The following is a 22,145-nucleotide window of genomic DNA, read 5'->3' as shown; positions in this document are numbered from 1 at the left end:
AAAGGTGGAGGGGAAAGACTGCCAGCCAAGCCTCCAGGACCCTCTGCAGAGCCAGGACCTGGGCTTTAGTTCCTGTGCTGGTGTGCCACCACTCAGACAGCAGGCTCCTGCCAGCTACATCTGCACCCTTTTCTTGCTTTCCACGATTCTGGTTTCCCTGTTTCCAGCTCCCCACCTCCCTGGGGGCCACAGCATGCCCATAGTGTCCCCACAGGCCCAGCCCTGCCCTCTGTGTTGACCTGCTTCTGGACCGGCTCCCCTTGGTCCTCTCCCCCGGCCTTGTTACCTCTGGAAGGATGCTCCAGGGCAGCCTCTTACAGACTTGGTGGGCTTTCTACCACCCACCAGGTGTCGTCCTGGGGACAGAAGGACAAGTAAGCTGGCCCTGCTCAGAGCCTGCAGGTCAGCTGTGACCCTGGTGAGAACTGAGTGGGTCTGTGGATGATTCTAGGAAGAGTTTCACATTAGCAATGATCGACTGACTCTGACTCCCCTGTTTCCAGGGGTCGGTGCTGACCCTTGGTGAACCCAGCACGATCCCATGCCCAAGGCGGGGGTGTGTGAAGAGCCCCCAGGGACCCGCCTGAACACAGAGGCCCCTTGGAGCAGCCTTGACGCTCCAGTTCTAGAGCCTGTCTTCAGAAGCTGTAGCATTTATTGCTGTAGAATTGAAATTCTGTGGTTTTGAATCTTAAGTCCAAGACGGGACCTATAATTTAGATAAGCATCAACCAGCCAGCAGTGTGTAGTTGAAACAACAGGCTGCATCTTTGATATTCCAAATAGACTCTCAAATCAGCCCTCTTACTGACTTACAATCTTCTATGTCTTATTTATTTTAAAGAGATAGCAACTTAAGCTTTCCCTTTTTCAGTTTACCAAGACTCTTGGGTTGTAGACAGAAGCCCTCATCGGAAGCACAGCCCCCTTTCTGCCCTGTCCCTCTTCTCCCGCCCCACCCCACAAGGACTGCCTTGTGGTCAAGTGGGACTGAGTCCGTGCTCTTGGCCCTCGGGGCCCAGCGTTGGTCACCCTGCTGTCCAGGCACTGACCAGAAAAGACACAGATCTTCACCATGTTGCTATGATGATCTGTACACAGTTGCAAGATGAGATCCCCCTTCTGCCTCCTGGGTGAGGGGTCCCCTCTGTTTCTCAGGCTAGCACTGGGTTTCCCTGTGCCGAGGGGCACTTACAGTTACCGTCTTTGCTCCTGACGATAGCTTTAGACCGAGAATGAGGGTAACATTTGTCTTAGAAATAATGTCTGGATGTTTTACACAGAACCAAACATTCTGAACTCAAACAAAAGACAGCTTTCTAAAGCCAGGGTTCTGCCGATTGCCAAGGCCATGATGAAATCTGTTTACACGATGTTCAAATTCTGTAATATTCTGTAACTTTGAATTCCATCTGGGGCAGTTTTGAATCAAACCAGGCTCTAAGGTGGGTGGGGGGAACCAGACGGCACATTCACTGTTTACTCTCTAATCCAGCAATGTTTGCAAAATACTGGGAATCCAGGTGTGGACAGTGTGGGCCAATCAGCCCAGCCCCTTCTGCCAAGGGCCTCCTTCAGTAGCAGAAGTGACAGCTGTTAAATAACATTAGAAAAATGACAAATATGGAAAGTGCTACTGAGCCTAGTGGCTCAGACTGTAAAGAATCTGCCTGCAATGCCACCTGGGTTCGATCCCTGGGTCAGGAAGATCCCCTGGAAAAGGGAATGGCTACCCACTCCAGATTCTTGCCTGGAGAATCCCATGGACAGAGGAGCTGGCGGGTCACAAAGGAGTCCATGGGATCGCAAAGAGTGGGACATGGACATGACCAAGTGACTAACACTTTCACTTTTACTGGGGAGACAGAACTTGCCAGGAGGTGGGTTGGGCGTGGACGTAATCTCAAACAGCTCAGGAAAGTGTTAGGGAGACGAGATCCTAAGGACAAGGATAAATGATGGGTAAGGCAGCCTCCAAAGCAGCCAGAGCGCTGTGTGCTCCACCTGTGCTCAGGTGTGGGCGTGGCCCGGGCACTCAGCAGTGGTGCTTTCAAGATGGTGCAGGCTCCGTCTGAATCCTCAAAGTTAGTGGAAAAGATGGAGAAATAATAATAATAATGTCATAATTAGGAGGAAAGAAGCATCTGGGTAACTTTGGTGTTTTTCCCATGTGAAGTTTGCTCTTCAGAATGACCGGTGTTTGCACAATGGGTGAGCGGTGTGTGCACAGAGGGACTGGCTCTGCAAGTATGATGCAGCGAGGAAACACATTTATTGGGAGAAGGAAATGGAGAAAGGGGGATGGCTGCAAATAGAGAAACAGTCTAATTTGGGTTAACTCGCAGATTGTAGCCAGTTCCGGGGAGGGCCGACTGCTTCTCAGAGTTTGCAGAAAAACAAGCAGACCCACCCTGCAGTCCTGGGCTTGCTGCTAGTGATGACCTCCATCCCAGCTCACACGGGAGCAGAGTGCGAGGAGGCTATGTAGACGCTCCTTCAAATTCACTTTGAACTCATTTAGGGGCCACTGCCTTCTCCTCCAGTCTGGAAATCAGCTGGAATCCAGCCAAGAAGGAACTTTACCTCCCAGGAAAGCCTGGGCCAGTACCTTGTAAGGCAAAGAGAAAACTTTGAGATGCAAAACACAAACGTGCACACACACACCTCTTAGGAAGAACAAGGATTTCCCAGAGAAGAAGTGGCTTGCACTGAAAGACTTAAAAAAACTCTCTGCAAGAAAACAAGGAAGAGCTGCAGGAAGAGGGAGAAGTGGGAGAGAGAGGGGAATCCTCGGGTCAGAGCCAGGAGGCCCATCGGTGACAGGGTGGCTCAGGGGCGTGCCTGGTGCCCACATAAACTAAAAATTCTCTCTTTGGTGTTTCTGATCTGAGAGTCAGCTGACTCTTCAGAAAGAAACACCACCCAGTGAGTGTTAGCCTCTCAGTTATGTCCAACTCTTTGCGACCCCATGGAATGTAGCCCACCTGTAGGGGAGCCTGGTGGGTTACATTCCATGGAATTCTCCAGGCACGAATACTGGAGTAGGTTGTCATTCTTTTCTTCAGGAGATCTTCCAGACCCAGGTCTCCTGCATTGGCAGGCAGGTTCTTTACCATCTGAGCCACCAGGGAAGCCCAGGGTTGATATATTGACGGGAAAGGGGGGGGACTGTCTGGGCAGGAAGCATCCTGAAGATAAAAAAAAAAAGAAAAGATTCTCCACTGCCAACCACCTTGTGTGAGAACTGGGGTGAAGGATGTGCCTGACTGGATTGGAGAGGGGAGACCCTTGGGGTTGACCACATCAAGACCCCCTTGTGGTGGGGACTGTGAGGACCCCCTGATCGCCCCCCCCCACAGCAGTTTAAGCAAGAACATCCTTGGATATTAAAAAAAAAAAAAAGGGGACACTTTCTCATTGAGGTTGCACACTAAATGGTTTTGCTCTCAAGAACTGGGATTTGAACTTGGATAAGCTTAGCAGAGAGGACTGCATGCTTGGGCATTTATTGACACACCTAGTAACAGGATCCCATGATTATGGGTCCCCTCTGAGGACCGAGTATTAGGGGTCCTTGATGGGAACGCAGCCTTGTGTAGCAAAACTGGACTTTTTGTTACCAGGAGACAGTCTGGTTTTCATTAGCACATAATAACATCTCACTTTTATGAGAGGTTTCTTCACTCCTTTTTCTTCCTTAGATTTAACTGAAGGATGAAAGTCCAATTTTGCTACACAGAGCCCAGGAAAGGAAGACCCCTGTGTTTAACACAGTAATCGAACATGAAAGCCATAGACTTCAAAGGTACACAAATAAGAAAATGAGGTTTTCTAAAGATCCCTGGGCCCATGAGGGTAATTTCAGATGGACTCAGGGGTTTAAATTTAAGAGACTTCCATGCTGGGACTAGATGTGGGGCAGACCTGGAGTATCTTCTAAACAGTGCACAAAGGGGCACCCAGCTCAGCAGGTAGCATGCAAAGATTGTGGAGCTTCTGAAGCCCTGAGTCAGAATAATGTGCTAGATAAACTGGGGGATGAGTGTGTGGTTCTTCTTCATTGAACAAGTGTCATGAGGAGAATCTCTCTCTCTTTCTCTGCTTCCAGAAAAGGTTGTTCTTTTTCCTGAGTAATTAATTTGTTCGAGTCACATGAAATTTTGTCACATTACCTCTTTGGCTTCTAGAAAGCCTGACATTAACTGTAGCTCCCCTCTAGTGAGGGGCTAAGATTTGCGAGCACATCCTGAGAACAACCAGGTCACATCTGGATTGTTCTTATTTTTGTAGCCTTCGATTTTGTTTGCCCAGATGTACTCAGCTATTTTTATATTCTATTCGGTCCCCTTGAATTGTAGGTATTTCCGTAAACTGCCTTGACTCATTTTTGGAATAAAGTGGGATAAAAATAAGTAAATAAAGAAACATTGATTGCAAGTTAAAGAACTCAAACGATTTAACCGTGCTAACCTAATGCAGTAAAATCTAAGCTAAGGCAGTAAGAGCAAAGCCAAGAATACAGATTTTCAAAAGCATAAACAATGAAGCACTAAGATAAGCAAAATCTAAGTTTATAACCACTCCTCTATGCTAAGTACAATCACTTGCTATCAGACCCAGGTGATGTTCCCTCTTTTATCTTTCTCCGGAAAGATGTTAAATTCTTGAAGCTTCTGGTTCCACATGGAAAGGAAATCCAGTGGAGGTGACTCCAGTGATTCCCAAACAGGCCTTGCAATTAAGTGTCTTCTGTGAGCTTGTGATGAGCAAGGAATCTGTCAATGGTAAAATATTTTAACAAGTATCTTCATGCAGCATCTGTTATTTTGTGGATTACATTTGATGACGGCCGTAGATGCCAGAAGCGAGGGGGGGTAAAGCAGACATTGGAATAGCTTCTAGACACACACAACCAATATGTACACAAATTATTTCTTTTTAAAAAACTTGTGATTTCTGTCGAGGTTCTTATAGCAATGGTTTGCTGCTGCTGCTAAGTTGCTTCAGTCGTGTCCGACTCTGTGTGACCCCATAGACGGCAGCCCACCAGGCTCCCCCGTCCCTGGGATTCTCCAGGCAAGAATACTGGAGTGGGTTGCATTTCCTTCTCCAATGCATGAAAGTGAAAAGCAAAACTGAAGTCACTCAGTCGTGTCTGACTCTTCACGACCCCACGGACTATAGCCTACCAGGCTCCTCCGTCCATAGGATGTTCCAGGCAAGAGTACTGGAGTGGGTTGCCACTTCTTTCTCCAAATGGTTTGTTGAGTCCTGACATTTCTACACCATGCAGCATAAAAGAGACAGTTTCAACTTCTAAATATTTAAGGATCTCAGTGACAAAAATGAATGTCTTAAAAAAAAAACAAACTAACATATTGGTTCCACCAGCGTTGGTGTTCCTTGGTGGCTCAAATGGTAAAGAATTGCCTGCAATGCAGGAGACCCGAGTTTGATCCCTGGTCAGGAAGATCCCCTGGAGAAGGGAATGGCAACCCACTCCAGTTTTCTTGCCTGGAGAATTCCACGGATAGAGGAGCCTGGTGAGCTACAGTCCATGGGGTCGCAAAAGAGTCAGACATGACTGAGCTGTTAACACTTTCAGCTGTTTTCAGAGTTGGTCTAGACTAGGGGAAGTACTGGTGCTAAGACTATTTTCATTGGTCCATCTGTATCTATGATATTTTATTCAGTATTTTTAGAGAATTGTTAATTATAGAAACTGAAACTTAACTAAATAAGAAAGAACGAAGCAATGATTTGCAGCACAGGGTCCAAATCATATTAGGAAAATGTGAACAAAACTCTACCAAAGAAGAGACCTGGGGAGAAGAGTTGTTTGGAAGCCTGTCAAGTGGAGAAAGAGTAATTCCTTCTGAGAGACTTAGGATCATGGGTGGAACTAGGATCTAATATTCATCCCAATGTTAGAATATTTAAAGAATTATAAGTGTTGAGAAATGGAATGACATGCCCTAACAGTTTCAGCAATGACTCTGGAAACTTTCAGGCTGACCCCGGATGTCCTCATGAGTTACCGCACTGGCTAGGGGCAGGGAAGGGTCACCACATTGAGTATATGATGGAATGAGACAGATTCAAAACTTTCTTTGAGTATAAAATCCTCTATTTATAGCAACATAACTGTTATTCCTAAGTGGTGGCAGGGCATAGTCTAATGATCAGTTTACTTAATGTTGGTCATGCGAAAATAAGTGAAGAATAAGCAAAATAAGTGTCTGAAGCTTAGAGTAACTGATGTAAGTCATAGCCCTGCCCGGGGCTGTGGCAGGACCCCCAGAGAGGAGCAGTTGGGTATGCAGTCAGCCTGAGGAGGGCGCTGGGACCTCATGGACCTAACAAGAACAGGTTGAATACCTGTTTCATTTCATTTCTTTATTTTATACTGGAGCATAGTTAATTAACAATGTTGTGTTACTTTCAGGTGGACAGCATGAATTAACTGTTTTTAAACTTGTTTGTTCATAGTTGTTTGCCTGTGTGGCAGAATTTTGCACAGAGCTCCTATGAGTTTTTAGTTGTTTTAATCATCACCATTTTCTTCAATATTCCAATGCTTTTGGAGTGAATTGCAACGGAACGGGTAACTTACGGCTCTCTGTGGTCTGGAAATGTGATGAGACGAGTGAAGAAGTGTGCAAGATACCATGGAATCGAAATCTGTATCACCCCCTGGGGAGAAGGGCTACTCCAGAAATAGAGCACATGGTTTGCTGTATTTCCAGCCAGGCCGCTCATCTGAATTCATATTCACGGCTTTATTATGCTGAAAATGACACACGACTTCTTCAGATCTCTGGCCCAATCATCACTTTGATGTCTGATTTATTGATGCACAAAGGACTTGCCTTTCAAGTTTGTTATCTCTCATTTCAGTGGAATTTTTCAAAGTATTAAGAAACTAGCTCCACAGGGCCGTCTACCCAGCTGGAAGTTGGCACAAGATTCTGCAGTGTTATTGGTGCCCCTGGCTATTTCCTGCTATTTAGTTTCAAGCTAATAAGGAAATGCAGAGGTTGGCTAGGTTGCTGTGAATGCTGTGGGTAGACATTCGTGCTGGAGCACACTCAAAGGGGGTTCTTCAGAGAACGCGCTTTATCGCACCAGGGACTCTGTTTTCTTGGCTACCGAAATGAATTTTGTTTGGAAATCAGAGCTATTTCTCATCTTTGACCAGCTCTTTTGTGAAGCCTGCCCTTCCATGTTTATGCCATCCATTTCTGACATCATCCACTTGTTTCCATGGCAAAATTACTCAAAGAAAAGAAAATATAAAATAGAATATTTTTTGGAGAAATGTCTATTCAAATCCTTTGCCCATTTTTTTTAATGTAGACCATTTTTAAAGTCTTTATTGAATATTGCTTCTGTTTTATGTTTTGGGTGTTTTTTTGCCCCCAGAAATGTGGGATCTTTCTCCCCAGTCAGGAATTGAACCTGCACCCATGCATTGAAAGTGCAGAGTGTTAACCGTTGGACCACCAGGGGAGTCTCCATTTGACCATTTTTATAAAGAGAGTTTCTTGCCTTTTTTTTTTTTTTTTCCTGCTGCTGTTGGGTTGTAGGAGTTCCTTTTGGAGATTAACCCCTTATCAGATAAAAGGTTTGCTATATGTTCTTTCATTCCATGGGTTGCTTTTTCCCTCTATTGATTTTTTTCCCTTTGTTGTGTAGACGCTTTTTGGTTTGATGTAGTCTATTTTTAAATTTTTGCTTTTGTTGCCTGTGCTTTTGGAATTATATCCATGAAATCACTGCCAAAGCCAATGTCATGATACATTACCCCCATATTTCCTTCTTAAGAATTTTACCGTTTTAGGCCTTATGTTCAAGCCTTGAATCCATTTTGACTTGGTGTTTGTTTGTTTTGTCTCTGGTGTAAGGGTCCAATTTCAGTCTAGTGTGTGTGAATATTCAGTCTTTCCAATGTCATTTGTTGAAGAGACTCTTCTTGCATCTTCCTGGCACCCTCGTGTTAACAGAAGATCAGCTGACTGCAGAAGTGTGGGTTTATCTCCAGTCTCTGCTCTGTGTATCTGGCTTTGTGTCAGTGCCACGCTGAACTGTGGCTTTGCAATATACTCTGAAATCAGGAAATGTGATTCCTTTAGTTTTGCTCTTTCTCAAGATAGCTCTGGCTACTCGGGGTCCCTTATGGTTTCCACATACATTTAAGGATTGGTTTTCCTATTTTCCAAAATAAATACCAGGGATCTAGTATGTGTTACAGGGATGGGACATACCATTTACAACAGAACATCACAGGGTTTGTGTGGATGGCTGTGAACATCATCGCTGTTACAGGGGTGGGACGTACCATTTACAACAGAACATCACAGGGTTTGTGTGGATGGCTGTGAACATCATCGCTGTTTTCAGCAGGATGTTTAGAGTTGATAACTAGAGAACCACACTTCTACTGCCATAAAATTTTCCTTCAGCCGGGAGCCTCAAGGCCTGCACTCAGGCTGTTTCCACCTGGTGTGTGTGTGCGAGGCCCCATCAGAGAGGTCCTGGGCTGCCCGCCCTTTGAACAGAGCTCCTCCGTGTCGGGAAGCGTGGGGTCACCCCGATGGGCGGCTAGGCATGGGAACCCTGAGATGGACCATTCAGGGTGGACGATCCCAGCAGTGCTGGACCCTGCGCCTCTGGGACAGACAGTGGTGCTTGTCATGTCTGAACGAACCCCCTTTGCTCTGTATTGGGGACACTGGGACCCTAAAAGCTCCTTCTTGAGTCCTGGGTCAACTCGGATTTTATACAGTCTGAAGCCCAAGTCACACTCATATTGTACTGCTGTCCAAGAAGCAGCTCTCCGAGCTGCCTGTGACCAGCCTGCTGCCCAGGATGAGATGTCCACTCCCAGAGGCCAGCGACGCTGAGGAGAGCCACCCAGTGTTCATGCCCTGCCTGCCCCAATCTCGGAGTTACAAATATGACCAGCTTTTAACTTCCAGGCAGACTGGCCAGCGCCTGAGTGCAGATTATGGAGTATTTCCAGCTTTTATGGAATATTCTAAAGTCAGCCATTCCTTCCTCAGAAACAGCACCTTGGCCTTAAGTTAAAATTTCCAGTTTTTGAAACAGAATGACTGTTAAAGGATAGGCCATTGTGTTTCTTCAGGGTGATGGAGAATCTCCTAAAATAAGACAATCTTCGTAGGCTACCCAGGCAGCTTAGTTTTAGGACGTGAAGTATGTGGGTGAGACAGTGAGTGACAGGCACAAATCCAACTGATGACAATTTGTGAATAAATTATACTAGTCATTCTCTGTCATGATTTGTAGTGGGTCAGAAAGTGACAAGACCACATGAATGTCATCTCGTCCCTAAGACACATACATATCACACACTATACACACATTAAAACCTGTGTATTGGTGTATATGTGCATATGGGTGTGTGTATATGTGTGTGTGTACACATAGAGTGTACTTTTAAACAGTGTGAACAGCTGAGTCCAGCTGAGTGACTAGAAAGCCAACATTTTTACAGTAAATCACAGAGGTATTCTGTAGTGAACGTAGTTTGGTTTTGTTTGTTGTTTTTACATAATTTTATTATATCCTTTAAAGACAGCATTAGTGTTAATTAAATAGATCCACAGGTAAAATGTCTATTGTGGGAGTCTCTCTGACATCTCTGTTTATTAAACTGGGCAGACATTAAGTTAGTACTTTCATTGGAATAACCCCCCTCAACCACAATGTAAAATATCATCTAAAGACACAGCACTGTGGTCCCCCATGCCCGCTTATAACATCACCACAGCGTCTCATAAGGCAGATCTTAAGTGCAGGTGGGACTCTTGACCTCAATCATGGTTTGCACGCCAGCTTCTAGTTATGTCCAGGCTTTCTCTCGGTGACTCGTGCTTCCCTCCATGGGTCTCTCCTGGCCACCACCTTCAGTGTTCAGAGGGCACATTTCCTAATAAGCCACAACTTAGCACGAGGGTGCAACTCGTGCACCCTCACAGACTCTGTCAACAGTGCCCTGAGACTCTCTGCAGTGACAGAGCTGGGTCAGCCCAGCCTGAACCCTGAGCAGGGTGAATGGTTTCTGGGGACCCGGCTAGGACGCCCCCACTGCCTCCTCTGGACAGACAGGGCCATGGCACCCACATGTGGTCTCTGAGTCTTGGTCTTTGAAGCAGCAGAGATGACAGAGTAAAGCTCCAGGCACCAGTGAGCCAGGACAGGGTCCCCCAGAGAGGAGGCCAGACCAAACGGGCACTGTGTCACCCGGGTCATCCTCCCTGAACTGTGGCTCCTGTCTGTCTGCAGTGGGAAGGGTGCTGATCCACACCGCCCCACCCCATGCCTGGGCGGTAAGAGTGATGAGCATCCGGTAGCCAACCAGGGACCAGCACAGACCAGCACCTCCTTTCCCAACAAGCTAAAATGACCATTGTTTAAATGACTCTGAAGCTTTAATTACAGATACTTTTCAACATCTGAAAGTGTGGATTTGTTCTCTTTCTTCGGAAAGGCTGGCACAGTTGTTCCCTTACACCCATGTCTTCTCCTGCTCCCCTCTCTCTTCTTTATGTAAAAAAAATGTCTGGATCACAGTCCCAACCAATTCTGCTCTGCATCCCTGGCTGGGAACTCAGAGAGCAAAGCAGGTTCACGGGAGCAGGAAACAGCCGCAGAGAAGCAGCAGGAAAAGCTGAAGCCGGAGCTCCACCCCAAAACGCACAACGATGGAAAGGAAGAAGAGAAGACAGTGGAGCCCTTGCCCCGCTGCCTCTGCCAACATGCTCGCCTGAAACCCTCTGCGGTCTTAAAGTGCAATTATATAGTGAGGACACCCAGGCCCGAGACCCTACTGGATGGAGTTCAAAGCTGAATCTTCAAACAGCTCATGACTCAGGCTGGGCGGGCTTGGGGGCTGGGGTGGCAGGCGGGTAGGAGCACCGTTCTCAGCTGCTCAAGTGCATCTGAGGAAGAAGTGTCTCTTCTTTTCATAAAGAAAGTCTGTAAATTGTAAGGCATCCTGGTGCGGGGAAAAAAAAAAATCACACCTTCAGCACTGCTAGCCGAGGCCGAGCCAGGGTAACAGAGTCCAGAGGCCGGTGAGCCCAGCCAGCAGCAGGGGACCTGGGCTGCTCCCGGGGGCCCGGCTGCGGTGCCCGTGCCCCCCGGGATCCTCAGAGAAGTCCTCAGGCCTGGGCGCCGATGAGGCGCACTGCACCAGGGGCATCTGGTAGGATGTGGCTCTCTTCTCCGGCCGGTCTGGGCTGGAGCCGTCGCTGGGTCTCTGGCCATTGAACAGTAGGTAGCGGCCGCGGGTGTCCCGCTCCATCTTGAAGATCTCATACTCTGTGTGAGGCAGCCTGATGCCCAGGGCCACGCAGCCGTTGGTGTGGGTCACATCCTGCTGGACGCCCACCTGCCAGGAGCCCTCGGCCCCACACTCATTCCCGCTGAAGACGTTGAGGAGCGAGGCCGTGGCTGCGTCCATGGGGGTGACCTTCATGTGGTTCACTGCCAAGGAGACAAGACGGCATGACACGCGGCTGCTGGCGGCACCACGCCTCACAGGCCCCTGCTGTCAGCCCACCCCGCAGACCATGGTCCACAGAAGGGACCCTCAGATGGAAAGGGTGCCACGTATGGACGTGACCAGTGGCCACCCCAGGCACCCTGCAGGCACCACCAGGGGCGGGGCGGGGCGGGCCCTACCTTTGAACACGAACTCCGTGCCACCCAGGACCCTGGCGGAGTGCACGCCGCGGCTGTAGCGACCCCTGGCGTAGAGGGTGAAGGTGGGGTGCTTGCACACGGGGTCCGAGTAGTGATAGTAGTGCCCCTCCCAGCTATGGTTGTTGTCGTGGAAGATGAAGTGGCGCGTCAGGAAGAGGACCTCGGGCCGCACCTCGCAGCGCTGGCTCACCCACTCGCCGTGCAGCCCCACAGTTAGGTCCGCCTTGGGGGGCAGCAGGGGCGGCCGGTGCTCGTCCGAGCGGTGGATGATGCGGCAGGCGACGCAGGCGTGGTCGTGGTTCTGCAGCCCAGACAAAGGGTGGGAAGAGACGGTGTCCAAGAGGGCAGCGCAAACGCACAGCCTTTGCCTCCCCTGGGGCCCCGTGCCCTGTAACCAGGGTACCCCAGGGCGCCTGGGGGCGTGTGTGCCCGCCTGTTCTCACCAGTGCACGCTTGTGTTGGCTGATGGTAGAGCCAGGCCTAAATATTTCAGCTGTGATATGAAAGCCCTTTGAAAATCCTCTTACATCTTATTCCATACCACCTGTCCTGGACACTTAATGTCAAAAAGAAAGGCTGGCATCACCTTGCTCAATTAGGATGGGTACTATCAAGACCCGGCTTCCCCAGTGACTCAGCCGTAAAGAACCCCACCTGCAATGCAGGAGACATGAGAGACCCAGGTTCGATTCCTGGGTGGGGAAGATCCCCTGGAGGAAGGCATGGCAACTCAGTATTCTTGCCTGGAGAATCCCATGGACAGAGGAGGATGCTGGGCTACAGTCCATAGGGTCAGGGCTGAAGCAGTTTAGCACGCACTATCAAGACTAGCGGAAAATGAGCCTTGGTGAGGACGCAGAGAAACTGGAACCCCAGTGCACTGCTGGTGGGAATGTAAAATGATGTAGTTGCTTCAGAAAAGAATTCACTTCGGACCTGGCACCCTGCTTCTGGTTTATACCCTAAAGAACTGAAATCAGGACCTCAAAGAGGAATCTGTTCACCCATATTCATGTCAGCACGATTCACAATAATCCAAAGGCGGAAGCAACATTGTGTATCAGTGGCTGAATAAAGAAAATGTGGTCCAGACATGCAAAGGAATAGGATTCAGCCTTGAAAAAGGAAGGGGATTCTGACACATGCAGGTTTTTACATGGATAAACCTGGAGGACATTATACCAAGTGAAATGGGCTGGTCACAGAGGACAAACCCCGTATGATCCCACATAGAGGGACCTCAAGTGGACAAATCCATGGAGACCAAAAACAGAACAGAAGTTACTGGGGGCTTGGATGGATGGAGAGGAAGGTCATACAACAACCTGAATGTCCTTGACATCACGGAACTGGATGCCTAGACGTGGCTAAGATGGTACACTTTGTTACCTCTATTTTACCACAGTTAGATTTTTCCACTGAAAATAATTATGAGACACTAGAAGGAAAAAGGCTTCCGAGGTGGCGCTAGTGGTAAAGACTCCACCTGTAAATGCAGGAGACATAAGAACCGCAGGTTTGATCCCTAGGTGGGGGAGATCTGAAGAAGGGAATGGCAACCCACTCCAGAATTCCTGCCTGGAGAATCCCATGGACAGAGGAACCTGGCAGGCTATAATCCATGGGGCTGCAAAGAGTCAGACATGACTGAAGAGACTTAGCATGAACATACACACAAAAGGAAAAAAGCACTCCAGTTGCCGTGGGTGACTCAGGGTGCTGTGTCATGAGGGGAGGAGTCTCCGAGAAGGAGGGCATGAGGGCTTGGCCTCAAGGAGGCAAGAGCAGAGGCCAGGGAGGTTGTGGGCACTCCTGTACCCACCTGTATCCGCTGGCCCGAGGTCTGGACAGTGTGCCAGCTCTTCGTGATTCCTGCTTTATGGCTTTAAGCCATGTAATTAGTGTGAGAGCAGCCACTTGTCTGTGGGGAGTGCCTCTTTGCCTGGGCCTGCCTTGGGGCACCAACATGGATCCTGCACGAGTGCTGTCTAGGGCTGCAGCTGAGAAAACCCCCTCCGAGTAGGGGCCCCAAGACTGTCAGCCATGTGGATGCTGTCTGCCTGGAGCAAGGCTCGGGGTTCATAGAAAAAGCTGAGGTCTGGGAGTTGGGAGGGCAGCTCCGTGACCAGACAGATGGCCATCGCCGGCTGCAGGACCCAAGGCACAGGAGGCCCGTGGCCAGGGCTGCCCCCCCAAAATGGGCATCCTCTCTGCCCCTCTTCCCACCACACGGGTCTATAAACCCACCTGGGCTGCCAGGTGCCAGCCACGCTAGAAGCCCACGCCCACGTGACTGCCCTGTGGCGGGAGGGTGACCCTGGCCCGGCTCCCACCTGGGGCCCACCAGGCACAGCTCCTAGCCTGCAGGCAGGACTGACAGGTGGTCGGTCACTCGGCAGGCAGGCACTTGTTCTCTGGGCAGAAATCCAACCTCCAGGCCTTTCCATCCCTCACACTGACTCTGAGAGGGGCTGCCCCTGAGAGCGGGCGGGCAAAGGAGGGGACCAGGGCATTCCAGTCACCCCCTCCACGCTCTCCTTCCGGGACAGCATGATGCCCACTGACAGTCCTTGTGCTCATCAGTGGAGCCAGGCATTGTTTTCGGGAGAAGAGGTTTGTTTGGGGCTTGAGGAGGAGATCCAACAGGCAGCACAGAGGCTTCTCTGTCCCAGGCTCCACATGTGTGTGCACGTATGGTTTCCTGCCCAGACCTCTGAGACACACAAGAAGGTGCCCTACAGCCCGGGGTCAGCAGGGGGCTGTCTGCAAGCCACCACAAGGACACGGACCGGAAGGACACGTGCACACAGCCCACGAGGGCTTCTTTGCACAAAAAATGATGATTCCAACCATGGCAGGAGATCCAAGGGCCAGCGACTGCAGCTGGGGACTGTAGGAAAGTTACCAATCTCCATGTCAACATCCCCACACATAAAATGAGGACTGTTATACCTACATACATGCTGTAGGAAATGAGCACAGATTAAGGCAGGTCCCACTCTGTACGCTGAGAATGGCTACATAGAGGAGTTTCGGCGAGTTGGGGCTGTGTGCGTGCATGGCCCTTGGTAGGAAGACCAAACAAATAGCATGTCTCCTGCTATATGTGCTACGATCTTTCAAATGCATGATAGGATGAAAAAGATAAATTTAGTTGAAAGAAAGCATCACTGAATTCAGTAATTTTGCCACAATGTATTTTCTTGCAAATTACTAGGAAGTGAAGATTTCAAATTTCTTTTACCCCCAAAGGGGGTTCTGATACACAGTCTGGGATGGAAAGCTAATATAATGCCTGTAACATCATATGAGCTCCCGCATCCAGGAAGTTAGCCCTCTAGTGGCTAGTAAGCGTTATTGTGAGCAGCACCTTGATCAAACTATACCTGCTGTCCCTGCTCCCCGACTCCAGTCCACAATATCTGAGTGAAACCAGCCCAGTATTCAGACTCAAGTCTCTAAGATTTCATAAATGTTCTGATGCTGGTGCCTATTAGCAACCATGCCAAGTAGTGCAGGAGACACCCTGGAAAGAGAGAGAACCTCTGAGAGCACACACTAGGCTGCTTCCAAAACACACGCGGGAGCGATCGCTTGGCTACTCCCCTGGGAGCTCACCAGCTGGCAGCCTGCTGACTGCTCCCCCACTCCTGCCTAAGAGCCAGATCCTACGCAGCCCACGTGCACTGCAGGTCCCGATAGGCTGACCCAGCCTCCACTTGCTTGCTCCTGCTTCCACCATTTGGTTTGCTATCTGGGAATTTAAAAACATCACTTGTGACCACTTCATTTCTTGCCATTCTAGGAAGACATGAGCCTCAATCCCTGAAAAGATCTGTTTGTTTCCTCAAACACCAATACCATTCAGGAAGTGCCCAGAATTCCTAGACTGGGCGGATGGGGTGGGAACAAGGGGTCTTCATTCTTATAAGCACTGCTCTGATGACACAAGGGATCAACTGCTCTTCAGAAAAGGAACCAGCTCAGAGGAGGGGGCACTACTGTGGGGCCCAGGCTGGTCCATGCCCAGCACAGTGGTGTCCGGTGTTTTTCTTTAAGGACGACAGTCCTAAACTCTGAGATGAGGACCTGGCTAAACTCTGGTCCCTACATGTGAGTGAGGGTCCTGACTGAACCATTTCTGGTTGGCAGCAGAGAAAGGCAGGCTAGGTAGTTTTGGAGAAGCTGGTCATCCATCAGCTGGGAGGGAGTGGGAGGAAGCTGGCCCTTGGGTATTGATCTTGCCAAATTTGTAAACTAGTTACTTGACTTCATGCATCCTAAGTCGCTTCAGTCATGCCTGACTCTGTGCGACCCTATGGATTGTAACCCGCCAGGTTCTTCTGTCCATGGGATTCTCCAGGCAAGAATACTGGAGTGGGTTGCCATGCCCTCCTCCAGGGGATCTTCCAAATTCAGGGATTAAACCCATGTCTCTTACGTCTCCATTGGAAGGAAGGTTCTTTACCACTAGTGCCACCTGGGAAGCCCCTGTAGTAGTAAAATATACATAACATAAAATTTGCCATCAAAGTGCATTCACATAGTGGTCCAATCATCACCACCAGCTGTCTCCAGACGTCATCTTCCCAAACTGAAACTCTGTCCCCCCTCATTTGAACCCCTGACAACCAGCATCCTACTGTCTGTCTCTAAGAATACGTACGACAACTTGAGGTCCCTCATATATGTGGGATCATATAGTCCTTCTTGAAAGTGGCTTATTTAACACAATGTCCTCAAGGTTCATTCACATGTCAGCCTGTGTCAGAATCTCCTTCGTAAGGCTGAGTCGTACTCCACTGTGTGTGTGCACATTTGATTGAGCCATCATCCGCTGGTGGACATCTGCACTGCTTTCCCTTATTCAGTGAACGATTCTGCTGTGAACATGGCTGTCCAATATACCTCAGACCTTGCTTTCAATTCTTTAGGGTCAATACATGGGATTGCTGGATTGTAATTCTGTCTTTGGGCTTCCCTGGTGACTCAGTGGTAAAGAATCTGCCTGCCAATGCAGGAGACACCGGTTTGATCCCTGGGTTGGGAAGATCCTCTGGAGGAGGACATCGCAACCCACCCTAGTATCCTTGCCTGTAGAATCCCATGGACAGAGGAGTCTGGTGGGCTACAGTCATGGGATCGCAGAGTCGGACATGACTGAGCGACTGAACAACAACAATAACTCTGTGTTTAACGTTTTGAGGACCTGCCATACTGTTTTCCACAGCAGCTGCACATCATACCTTCTCACAAAGGTCCGCATTTCTCTATATCCTCACCAACTGCTACTTTCTCCTTTCTTGGTAACAGCCATCCTAATAGGTGAGAAGGTGGTAACCCACTGCAGTTCCGATCTGCATTTCCCTAAGGATTAGAAATGCTGAGCATCTTTCATGCGCTTATGGGCTAGTTTGCACATCTTCTGTGGCTGTGCCACATGCCTTGCGGAACCTCAGCTCCCCAGCCAGGGACTGAACCCGGGCCCTGGCAGTGGAAGCCTGAAATCCTAACCACTGGACTCCCAGGGAACTCCCCTTACTCATTTTTTAATTGGGTTTCTTTTATTATTGTTGTTGTTGAGCTGACTAGTCACTATTTTAAACAACTCTTGCAGTTGGTATTAAGAAACCAAATGTCACAAATGAGTGTGGGATTTCTGGCTTCTCGATGGACACTGTCAACAAGGGGACAGTTTCAGTCATGGTTGGATAAGGGGAACAACTTTCTGTCTTGTGGACAGGATTTTTTAAAAAGTTCTGATTTGCACTGTTAAGTGTGCTCTTAATTTTTTTTACCACCATCCTTGGCTTGAATATTGGACTTCCCTGGTGGCTCAGATGGTAAAGAATCTGCCTGCAATGCAGGAGATCCAGGTTCGAAGTTCGATCCCTGGGTCAGGTAGATCCCCTGAAGAAAGGAGTGGCAACCCACTCCAGTATTCTTGCCTGGAGAATTTCATGGAAAAGAGAAGCCTGGTGGGAAGTCCATGGGACTGCAAAGAGTTGGACATGGCTGAGCAACTTTCACTTTCACTTGAATAAAACTCAAAAGACCTATTGCAACAACCATGGGGAAGCAGAAATTAAGGCTGAGATACTGCCCCAGGTGTGAAATTTCTCTTTTCCAAGATGCTTTTCTTTTTTAAAAAAATATTTATTTATTTGGCTGAGTCGGGTCTTAGTTACGGCACTTGGGATCCTTCCTTGCAGCACAGGACTCTCTAGTTGCGGCAGGCAGGCTTAGCTACTCTGTGCCATGTAGGATCTTAGTTCCCCAACCAGGGATCAAACGTGTGTCCCCTGCATCGCACGGTGGATTCTTAACTATTGGACTATCAGGGAAGTCCCCCAGATGCTTTTCTTAAATAGCAGGCTTTCACAATGACTAAGGGGGAAGAGCGTTTCAACATGAGGAGTGACCTGCAGCAAGAAATGGGTTGGGTGTCTGTAACTGAAGCCTTAGGCCCCACTCCCCACCCCTGGAGGCTGGCAGTCTGTCTGGCCAGGCCGGAGCAGCGCTCAGACCCCACTTAGCCTGGTTACCGCCGGGCAGGAGCTGACACGGGTGCTGAGGGAAGAGGACTCAGCCGCACAAAGATGCTGCCTGGCAACCCTGTAGCTGTGATGCAGGCACCATGGAGGTGCCCAGCTGGAAGGACAATGGGAGATGGCGAGAGAGGCTCGGCTGTTCCTCAGTCTTGTGTGTGGCTGCCGGACGCTTCTGGAGCAGAGTCGAGGGAACACTGCGTCCTGGAGGTAGGATGGGGCATTGGGTGTGTCCCCTGGGGAACAACACTGAATTTCCTAGAAACAATTTTCTAGGAGGTTTAGAGTCTGAGCAGTGAGCTCCCAAGGACCTTTCCTGTAAATCACACAAGAGAGAATCCTGCCTCCAGCTTGCCATTGCAGACACACTGCGCCCAGACCCAACAGCCAGATAGAGAGATCCTTGAGAAGATGGCTGGCTCTTCAATACAGATGACTGTAGGGGAGGTTTCAGAAGGAACCCTGAATTAACATTTACTTGGTTGTGTCCTAGAGCATTTAAAGAGCTGAAGGCGACTCATCTTCATCGTCGAGTTTGCCATGAAGGCAGTAGACCCCACGTCTGACCCCTGCTCCGTCCTCTCCCCGCAGCTTGGCCAACACCCTGAATGCCAGGACTCGCCCCGGACTTCCCAACAGTTGACTTCCTGCACCCGGGCGCTCATGCTGTCCTCCCAGCCTCCTGGCCTTTTAAGGGATGAAATGCTTACTGCGTGCATGGTCCCTGACAACAACAACTTCCTGGTCTGCTGACTCCCTGAATAAAGCAATCTTGCACTCAGGAATCAAGAAAAAAAAAGAAAAAGAAAACACGTTTCTGCAGACACAGTGGAGGCCAGCAGCCATGCGTCGTGGCCGTTGTGTGATAACGCATTTCTTGGCCCCGGGGTGTCCACCTGAGCAAGCCCTCCAGAGTCCAGAGCCCATCAGCTGATCCCATCACCACTGGCAGAACCCAGCCCCAGGGGCAGGGTCACGGTTCTTTACAGCAGCATCCTGAAGGTAAGCCGGCTTCTGACACTGTCTCAGTCTTTACTCCTTGAATGCCCCGTCCTCGACTACCTCTTCCAACTCCCATCACCTCCGCAAACCCCTCTCCTTTCCCTGCACTGGCAGAAAAGAGCAGGGACTCAGATTCCTCTGTGAGCTTCTGGATCCTTTTACCAGTGCACCTGTGACACCCACTCACGCCCCACCGAGAGTCACACCAACCACAGGCCTAAGGAGAGACCCTTCCTGCCACAGACCCGCCTCCCGGAGCTGGGCAGAACACCTGCTGTCCACGGCCACATGGTCCAAGGTCCCTGGGATGTCACAGATGTCACAGTAAACCTGTATTTCTCACATGCCCTGAAGAGCCTTGGAAAGATAAGCTCCTTCCAGACAAATGGCTGTTCAAGCCCAGAGGTCTTCAGAGAATGCAGGACAAAAAGTACATGGGAACCCCTGCTTCCTCCCAGGGCTCAGGCAGCCCCAAAACATGCTGCTGGGCTTCTTCCTTGCCAGGCAGCCCTGCCATCACATTCCAGGTCAAATACCTCAGGCACGTGGCTGGGGAGAGTGGTCTGGTTTGTAGACACCTCTCTGATTTACGATGCTGTGGCCTCACCGGCCTAGGGTTTTGGAAAAAGCCCAATTCCGTTTGCTTGCAAGCTTGATCCTGAGGCCCTGGTGTTTCCAGCGACCCCAGCAGTCTTTGCTCTAATCACTTTTGATTCTGCCGAGGAAAGAAGGCGCCTGGCTAACCCTCCGCGGCCCAGGAATCCAGGCAGAGGGGAACGTGCCCTGAAGCTGAACTCAACTCAGGCTGAGCCTCTTCTTTCAGGGTTACTTTAGGGGGTCCTGTTTTTCTTTTTAATGAAAAGTAGCCAACTTCATCCGGAAGAATCCTCCCAGGAGGCTCACCTGAGTCTCTTCAAACATCGCGTATTTGCCGAGGGCTCTGAACCTCACAGCAAAGTTGTATAAAGCTAAGAAAAACAAGCTGATTTAAAATTTCTATTTTTACACGGTGTCCTGTTTCCAGAGGGGCTGAAACGAGTGGTTTTAAACTCAATTTAGCATTTAAGCTAATTTTCAGCCAGGTCTCTAAGGACTGGCGATTAGGGGAGGTGAAGGGTTCAGATGGGGGGCGGCTGGGCCTGTGGTCTGTCCGGAAGCACCCCTAGCTCCTCCTTTCCCAGGCAGTGGGAGGGCAGGCCTGCGGGAGCCAGTGGGCAGGCAGCACCTAGGGCTCTGGAGAGGCCCTGGAGGCTGAGCCCATTGACCTGCTCTCCTGGCCCGCCTGGGTAGGGATAGCAAAACTTCCTGACCACTCGCTAGCAGCGGGCCCAGACGCACGCGCCAGGGACAACGGGAGAAGAACGGGCCTTTTCAGCTCCCCGAGCCACGGGGCCGGGCCGACCTCCGCAGAGAGCACAGCCCAGGCCCTGGACACTGGCCCGCGTCCGCCCAGCCCCGCCACCACTTCATCTGCGGCCACCGCGCTCCTCCGAGCCTCGGAGTCCTGCCTTTTTAGAATTTGTTTTGAGTGTGGTAATGAGTTTGGATAGCATAAGATCTCAGCACGTCTGTCCCTGGCCATACTGTCCCCTCCTCCTTGTTCCTACATTGCAGAAACACCAGGTCCCTGGTCAGGCTACCTTCTTCTTCTGTTGCTAGTTTTACACACGATATCACACTCTTCACATTGTTAAATACCTTCCTTTGAAACAAAACAAACAACAAAACAGTGTGTCCTAGGTAATCTCTATGGTCCAAGGCTTTCTCCACCCTTAGCGTTTCTTTAAGGAGGAGAGGGATCGTAGCCTGGGGTTTTCTTCCTTGGTGGCTCAGAGGTTAAAGCGTCTGCCTCCAATGCGGGAGACCCGGGTTCGATCCCTGGGTCGGGAAGATCCCCTGGAGAAGGAAATGGCAATCCACTCCAGTATTCTTGCCTGGAGAATCCCATGGACGGAGAAGCCTAGTAGGTTACAGTCCACGGGATCGCAAAGAGTCGGACACGACTGAGCGACTTCACCTTACCTTCTTAAGCATTTGGGGAAACATTCCCTGCAGAGAAGGGAAGAGAAAACAGGAGGAGCCACCTTACAGCCTCGTCATCGCTTGGTGGCCCTCCTTGGCCACCGTCCCTGCAGAAGCCACCTGCCCCGAGGGCTCCTTGCTGCAGGCCAGGTGGGCAGCCTCTCCCAGTGTCTGACAGTGCTCTGCATGTCAACCCCATCATTTCTGCTTCTTTTACAGAAAAGATTTAGTTCCAGAGGTCAGAAAAACACTGTCAAGCCCACAGCTGGTGACCCCGGGAGGCCTGGACCCTGGGACTGGCTCCATCTCCAAGGTCCACATATTCTGCAGTCTGTCCAACATTGTCAGAAAACAAAGCCTCGACTTTTTTATGAAAATCCTAAGAAGGTCAGCCTCATAGCTGCCACCCTCTGTCCCCACACTGACATGTCATGACTCACTTCCGAGATGTGTGTGCTCCAGGAGCTGGGGTATGAGCCTGGCTCTCCCAACAGACGGCGGGGCTGGGTGAGGGAAGTCAGCCCAGTGAGCACAGGAATGGGGGTGCCTCTCTGGAGCCACCAGCTCAGGAGCAAGGATTTACCCTTTAACTTTGTTCTAAGAGCCACAGAGCATTGAGAAGCGGCAGAGACAGAGGTGGGAAGAGAGAGCTGGGTGCAGGCATTCCCTGCTTTTCCAGGTATAAGGAGAGCACAGGAGATCAAAGAGCCCATATGGGCATCCTCAGGTGAGGAAGCAGGGCCTGGACCCCACGATGTGCACACACAGCCCAGGTCAGGTCCAGGCTATCTGCGGCCTCCCTCTCCTTCCTGGCCCCTAACCATCCTGCTCACTAGCATCCTC

At 49.9% G+C, this 22,145-nt stretch overlaps 1 protein-coding gene across 2 annotated transcripts in view; it reads right to left on the bottom strand.

Moving 5' to 3' along the window:
- Positions 1 to 9,637: 9,637 nt before the first annotated feature.
- Positions 9,638 to 22,145, bottom strand: part of APCDD1 (APC down-regulated 1) — a 32,656-nt gene continuing 20,148 nt past the window's right edge. For both annotated transcript variants that reach the window (XM_042239275.2, XM_012103585.5), the window contains 2 exons: positions 11,710 to 12,031; positions 9,638 to 11,511 (listed from right to left, as the gene is read on the bottom strand). In XM_042239275.2, the coding sequence (XP_042095209.1) occupies positions 11,060 to 11,511; positions 11,710 to 12,031 (774 nt within the window). In that variant the 3' untranslated portion in view covers positions 9,638 to 11,059. The remainder of the gene's footprint in view (positions 11,512 to 11,709; positions 12,032 to 22,145) is intronic.

Source organism: Ovis aries, chromosome 23 (assembly GCF_016772045.2).
Source record: "Ovis aries strain OAR_USU_Benz2616 breed Rambouillet chromosome 23, ARS-UI_Ramb_v3.0, whole genome shotgun sequence".
Taxonomy (NCBI): Eukaryota; Metazoa; Chordata; class Mammalia; order Artiodactyla; family Bovidae; genus Ovis; species Ovis aries.
Note: the sequence above shows the minus strand (reverse complement) of the source record. Positions and strands in the feature narration are given on the sequence as shown.